This window comes from Procambarus clarkii, chromosome 46 (assembly GCF_040958095.1).
Source record: "Procambarus clarkii isolate CNS0578487 chromosome 46, FALCON_Pclarkii_2.0, whole genome shotgun sequence".
Lineage (NCBI taxonomy): Eukaryota > Metazoa > Arthropoda > Malacostraca > Decapoda > Cambaridae > Procambarus > Procambarus clarkii.
This window is the reverse complement of record NC_091195.1, coordinates 18,307,059-18,314,558: the sequence shown is the minus strand read 5'-3', so window position 1 is coordinate 18,314,558 and position 7,500 is coordinate 18,307,059. Positions and strand designations below refer to the sequence as shown.

Here is a 7,500-nt window from a genome sequence, read left to right as displayed (position 1 = left end):
CCCGCCCACTTACCCTGATTGGCCCGTTCAGTAACCTTGCATTTATATGGTGATATAGTTCTGTTCAGGGCTCCAGGAAAGGCTAAGTCGGTTCTATTGGTCCTATAGGAGAGGGGATCGGTCTTATAAGAGGAAGAGGTCGGTCCTATAAGAGAAAGAGGTCGGTCCTATAAGAGGAAGAGGTCGGTCCTATAAGAGGAAGGGTCCTTTGCTTGCACCATTAGAAACTATGAACCCGAATTCAGTATTACATTTTATGAGAGAGAGAGAGAGAGAGAGAGAGAGAGAGAGAGAGAGAGAGAGAGAGAGAGAGAGAGAGAGAGAGAGAGAGAGAGAGAGAGAGAGAGAGAGAGAGAGAGAGAGAGAGAGAGAGAGAGAGAGAGAGAAGGAGTTCTACCTCCCTCTTGCCCTTCCCTCCATCTCTCTCTCTCTCTCCCTCTCTATCTCTCCCTCTCCATCTCTCACCTACCAACCCCTCCCTTCATCACTGTTTATTTTCCCTGTTACGTCGCCCCGAGGGGAGCCCTGTTGGGTTGAATATTAAACCAAACACTGCAATCCCTTGCAACAGTTTCCACCTGTACGCCTGGGACCCATAGGTAGGTCTTGTGTCCACAGCACACAAGGGCCAAAGTCCTGGTCTTAGTACCAGATGCAAGTCCGCTGTAATGGTCTTTAAAGACTGTATTGTTTTGTTCCCCCTTTCCTGGTACAGTCTTTATGGCGCTTGCTGTGGCTGTGAACCTCACAGATTCGCGTTTCAGAAGCGTTCAGTGCCTCATGCAGCAGTCAAATAGCGTCTGCTGGGTCATGCAGCAGTCAAACAGCGTCTGCTGGGTCACACAGCAGTCAAACAGCGTCTGCTGGGTCACACAGCAGTCAAACGGTGTCTGCTGGCTCACACAGCAGTCAAACAGCGTCTGCTGGCTCACACAGCAGTCAAATAGCGTCTGCTGGCTCATACAGCAGTCAAACAGCGTCTGCTGGCTCACACAGCAGTCAAACAGTGTCTGCTGGCTCACATAGCAGTCAAACAGTGTCTGCTGGCTCACACAGCAGTCTTACAGCGTCTGCTGGCTCACACAGCAGTCAAATAGCGTCTGCTGGCTCACACAGCAGTCAAATAGCGTCTGCTGGCTCACACAGCAGTGTTGTAGCGCTTCCTGTGGCTGTGGACCTCACATATTCGCGCTTCAGAAGCGTACAGGGCCTCAAGCAGCAGTCAAACAGCGTCTGCCGCCTCACACAGCAGTCAAACAGCGCCTGCTGGTGCATGACAAGTCTGCAGACAACGCTGCTGTGAACTGCGTGATACAGAGACGTTTACTGCCTCACACAGTAATGTTATAGCGTGCGGGCTGCTCGTCTAGCAATTGTAAAAGCAATAAAATTCTCAACATTAGACCAACAGATTATTTTCTGTGTACACTTTGCTCGCTTAGATTTAATGCTAGTTTCCTGAGCTCACTATAGTGTTAATATATCATTCTGTGCTCACTATAATGTTAATATATCATTCTGTGCTCACTATAGTGTTAATATATCATTCTGAGCTCACTATAGTGTTAATATATAATTCTGAGCTCACTATAGTGTTAATATATAATTCTGTGCTCACTATAGTGTTAATATATAATTCTGTGCTCACTATAGTGTTAATATATCATTCTGTGCTCACTATAGTGTTAATATATCATTCTGTGCTCACTATAGTGTTAATATATAATTCTGTGCTCACTATAGTGTTAATATATAATTCTGTGCTCACTATAGTGTTAATATATCATTCTGTGCTCACTATAATGTTAATATATCATTCTGTGCTCACTATAGTGTTAATATATCATTCTGTGCTCACTATAGTGTTAATATATCATTCTGTGCTCACTATAATGTTAATATATCATTCTGTGCTCACTATAGTGTTAATATATCATTCTGAGCTCACTATAGTGTTAATAAATAATTCTGAGCTCACTATAGTGTTAATATATAATTCTGTGCTCACTATAGTGTTAATATATAATTCTGTGCTCACTATAGTGTTAATATATCATTCTGTGCTCACTATAGTGTTAATATATCATTCTGTGCTCACTATAGTGTTAATATATAATTCTGTGCTCACTATAGTGTTAATATATAATTCTGTGCTCACTATAGTGTTAATATATCATTCTGTGCTCACTATAGTGTTAATATATCATTCTGTGCTCACTATAGTGTTAATATATAATTCTGTGCTCACTATAGTGTTAATATATAATTCTGTGCTCACTATAGTGTTAATATATAATTCTGTGCTCACTATAGTGTTAATATATCATTCTGTGCTCACTATAGTGTTAATATATCATTCTGTGCTCACTATAGTGTTAATATATCATTCTGTGCTCACTATAGTGTTAATATATCATTCTGTGCTCACTATAATGTTAATATATCATTCTGTGCTCACTATAATGTTAATATATCATTCTGTGCTCACTATAATGTTAATATATCATTCTGTGCTCACTATAATGTTAATATATCATTCTGTGCTCACTATAGTGTTAATATATCATTCTGTGCTCACTATAGTGTTAATATATAATTCTGTGCTCACTATAGTGTTAATATATCATTCTGTGTTCACTATAATGTTAATATATCATTCTGTGCTCACTATAGTGTTAATATATAATTCTGTGCTCACTATAGTGTTAATATATCATTCTGTGTTCACTATAATGTTAATATATCATTCTGTGCTCACTATAGTGTTAATATATAATTCTGTGCTCAATATAGTGTTAATATATCATTCTGTGCTCACTATAGTGTTAATATATCATTCTGTGCTCACTATATATAATATATAATTCTGTGCTCACTATAGTGTTAATATATCATTCTGTGCTCACTATAATGTTAATATATCATTCTGTGCTCACTATAATGTTAATATATCATTCTGTGCTCACTATAGTGTTAATATATCATTCTGTGCTCACTATAGTGTTAATATATAATTCTGTGCTCACTATAATGTTAATATATAATTCTGAGCTCACTATAGTGTTAATATATAATTCTGTGCTCACTATAGTGTTAATATATAATTCTGTGCTCACTATAGTGTTAATATATAATTCTGTGCTCACTATAGTGTTAATATATCATTCTGTGCTCACTATAGTGTTAATATATAATTCTGTGCTCACTATAGTGTTAATATATCATTCTGTGCTCACTATAGTGTTAATATATCATTCTGTGCTCACTATAGTATTAATATATCAGTCTGTGCTCACTATAGTGTTAATATATCAGTCTGTGCTCACTATAGTGTTAATATATCATTCTGTGCTCACTATAGTGTTAATATATCATTCTGTGCTCACTATAGTGTTAATATATCATTCTGTGCTCACTATAGTGTTAATATATCATTCTGTGCTCACTATAGTGTTAATATATCATTCTGTGCTCACTATAGTGTTAATATATAATTCTGTGCTCACTATAGTGTTAATATATAATTCTGTGCTCACTATAGTGTTAATATATCATTCTGTGCTCACTATAGTGTTAATATATAATTCTGTGCTCACTATAGTGTTAATATATCATTCTGTGCTCACTATAGTGTTAATATATCATTCTGTGCTCACTATAGTGTTAATATATCAGTCTGTGCTCACTATAGTGTTAATATATCAGTCTGTGCTCACTATAGTGTTAATATATCATTCTGTGCTCACTATAGTGTTAATATATCATTCTGTGCTCACTATAGTGTTAATATATCATTCTGTGCTCACTATAGTGTTAATATATCATTCTGTGCTCACTATAATGTTAATATATCATTCTGTGCTCACTATAGTGTTAATATATCATTCTGTGCTCACTATAATGTTAATATATCATTCTGTGCTCACTATAGTGTTAATATATCATTCTGTGCTCACTATAATGTTAATATATCATTCTGTGCTCACTATAGTGTTAATATATCATTCTGTGCTCACTATAATGTTAATATATCATTCTGTGCTCACTATAGTGTTAATATATCATTCTGTGCTCACTATAATGTTAATATATCATTCTGTGCTCACTATAGTGTTAATATATCATTCTGTGCTCACTATAGTGTTAATATATCATTCTGTGCTCACTATAATGTTAATATATCATTCTGTGCTCACTATAGTGTTAATATATCATTCTGTGCTCACTATAGTGTTAATATATCATTCTGTGCTCACTATAATGTTAATATATCATTCTGAGCTCACTATAGTGTTAATATATCATTCTGTGCTCACTATAGTGTTAATATATCATTCTGAGCTCACTATAGTGTTAATATATCATTCTGAGCTCACTATAGTGTTAATATATCATTCTGAGCTCACTATAGTGTTAATATATCATTCTGAGCTCACTATAGTGTTAATATATCATTCTGAGCTCACTATAGTGTTAATATATCATTCTGAGCTCACTATAGTGTTAATATATCATTCTGTGCTCACTATAGTGTTAATATATCATTCTGTGCTCACTATAGTGTTAATATATCATTCTGTGCTCACTATAGTGTTAATATATCATTCTGAGCTCACTATAGTGTTAATATATCATTCTGAGCTCACTATAGTGTTAATATATCATTCTGTGCTCACTATAGTGTTAATATATCATTCTGTGCTCACTATAGTGTTAATATATCATTCTGTGCTCACTATAGTGTTAATATATCATTCTGTGCTCACTATAGTGTTAATATATCATTCTGTGCTCACTATAGTGTTGAGCTCATTATATAGTGGTAATATATAATTGTTTTTACTAGAGTGTTGAGTCCACAGATCTCTATAGAGGTCGACAGATCTCGTAAGAGGTCGACAGATCTCGTAAGAGGTCGACAGCTCTCGTAAGAGGTCGACAGCTCTCGTAAGAGGTCGACAGCTCTCGTAAGAGGTCGACAGCTCTCGTAAGAGGTCGACAGATGTCGTAAGAGGTCGACAGCTCTCGTAAGAGGTCGACAGATGTCGTAAGTAGTCTAATATTGGGGTGAGGTGTTCAGCTTAGATCTACGATATGTTCTACGATCCGTTGCAGTCTACGATCTATTCTCAGATACATTTTAAGACTTAGTTGTGTGTGTGTGTGTGTGTGTGTGTGTGTGTGTGTGTGTGTGTGTGTGTGTGTGTGTGTGTGTGTGTGTGTGTGTGTGTGTGTGTGTGTGTGTGTGGGTGTGGGTGTGTGTGTGTGTTCCTTGCCGCCGCCTCGTTACGATTCGTACGTTTCAGGATAAGACAAACAGTTGCATTTTATAACGTAGTGACACGTCGAAAGAATACGTTACCATATTCACTATTTTCACGAGATTCTGTGTACTATAAATCAATAATTTACGATTTTGCTCTGAAACAACTTATTTTTTTTATTTAATAAAAAAGACTTTTTATATTTATTAAGTCTTTTTTATATTTAATAAGTCTTTTTATATTTAATAAGTCTTTTTTTATATTTAATAAAACAAGTTTTTTATATAATAAGCCCTTTTTTATTTAATAAAAAGTCTTTTTATATTAATAAGTCTTTTATATTTAATAAAAAGTCTCTTCTATATATAATAAAAAAGTCTTTTCGTTCTTTTTAAAAACGTGTTTGTTGCTATCTTATAAAATTTGAAACAAATTTCCTATAATCACATTATTTTCCTATATACATCTTTATTTAACATATATTTTATTAAATTAAAAACACAGTCTACCAGAGTCTACCAGAGTCTACCAGAGTCTACCAGAGTCTACCAGGAGAAATTGCAATAAAGGAATTCAGGCACATTAAACCACAAACTTATTCGTCAAATAATGGGTCACGATTTAGTCCAAATAATGGGTCACGATTTAGTCCAAATAATGGGTCACGATTTAGTCCAAATAATGGGTCACGATTTAGTCCAAATAATGGGTCACGATTTAGTCCAAATAATGGGTCACGATTTAGTCCAAATAATGGGTCACGATTTAGTCCAAATAATGGGTCACGATTTAGTCCAAATAATGGGTCACGATTTAGTCCAAATAATGGGTCACGATTTAGTCCAAATAATGGGTCACGATTTAGTCCAAATAATGGGTCACGATTTAGTCCAAATAATGGGTCACGATTTAGTCCAAATAATGGGTCACGATTTAGTCCAAATAATGGGTCACGATTTAGTCCAAATAATGGGTCACGATTTAGTCCAAATAATGGGTCACGATTTAGTCCAAATAAAAGGTCTTTTTGTCCAGTCCGGAGCCGTGCGGTCCTAACCTGATTTTCTTTAACTAAAAGTCCAAGTTTGGACGTAATCCTTGATGGTTAGTTAATACTTCGACATTAATCACCTTGTTGCAATAGGGTTGTTTTGCTGTTTCAAGCGTCTATTGAGAAAGTTGGGGTTATCTTGAGAGGTTATCTTGAGATGATTTCGGGGCTTTAGTGTCCCCGCGGCCCGGTCCTCGACCAGGCCTCCACCCCCAGGAAGCAGCCCGTGACAGCTGACTAACTTCCAGGTACCTATTTACTGCTAGGTAACAGGGGCATTCAGGGTGAAAGAAACTTTGCCCATTTGTTTCTGCCTCGTGCGGGAATCGAACCCGCGCCACAGAATTACGAGTCCTGTGCGCTATCCACCAGGCTACGAGGCCACCTGGGGTGTATAGTGGTGGTTCTTGGGGCGTGCACCTGGGGTGTATAGTGGTGGTTCTTGAGGCGTGCACCTGGGGTGTATAGTGGTGGTTCTTGGGGCGTGCACCTGGGGTGTATAGTGGTGCTTCTTGGGGCGTGCACCTGGGGTGTATAGTGGTGGTTCTTGGAGCGTGCACCTGGGGTGTATAGTGGTGGTTCTTGGGGCGTGCACCTGGGGTGTATACTGGTGGTTCTTGGAGCGTGCACCTGGGGTGTATAGTGGTGGTTCTTGGGGCGTGCACCTGGGGTGTATAGTGGTGGTTCTTGGGACGTGCACCTGGGGTGTATAGTGGTGGTTCTTGGGGCGTGCACCTGGGGTGTATAGTGATGGTTCTTGGAGCGTGCACCTGGGGTGTATAGTGGTGGTTCTTGGGGCGTGCACCTGGGGTGTATAGTGGTGGTTCTTGGAGCGTGCACCTGGGGTGTATAGTGGTGGTTCTTGGGGCGTGCACCTGGGGTGTATAGTGATGGTTCTTGGAGCTTGCACCTGGGGTGTATAGTAGTGGTTCTTGGGGCGTGCACCTGGGGTGTATAGTGGTGCTTCTTGGGGCGTGCACCTGGGGTGTATAGTGATGGTTCTTGGAGCGTGCACCTGGGGTGTATAGTGGTGCTTCTTGGGGCGTGCACCTGGGGTGAATAGTGGTGGTTCTTGGGGCGTGCACCTGGGGTGTATAGTAGTGCTTCTTGGGACGTGCACCTGGGGTGTATAGTGGTGCTTCTTGGGGCGTGCACCTGGGGTGAATAGTGGTGGTTCTTGGGGCG

The 7,500-nt window shown here is 38.4% G+C and overlaps 2 protein-coding genes across 2 annotated transcripts in view; one reads left to right on the top strand and one right to left on the bottom strand.

The window, feature by feature from the left end:
- The window catches only part of LOC138350555 (uncharacterized), a 7,975-nt gene extending 1,650 nt beyond the window's left edge, over positions 1-6,325 (top strand). The window contains exon 2 of the mRNA XM_069301565.1: positions 5,769-6,325. Within this exon, the coding sequence (XP_069157666.1) occupies positions 5,769-6,325 (557 nt within the window). The remainder of the gene's footprint in view (positions 1-5,768) is intronic.
- The window catches only part of LOC123770498 (neuroligin-1), a 130,270-nt gene that overhangs the window by 53,206 nt on the left and 69,564 nt on the right, over positions 1-7,500 (bottom strand). The gene's annotated exons all lie outside the window — the stretch shown is intronic.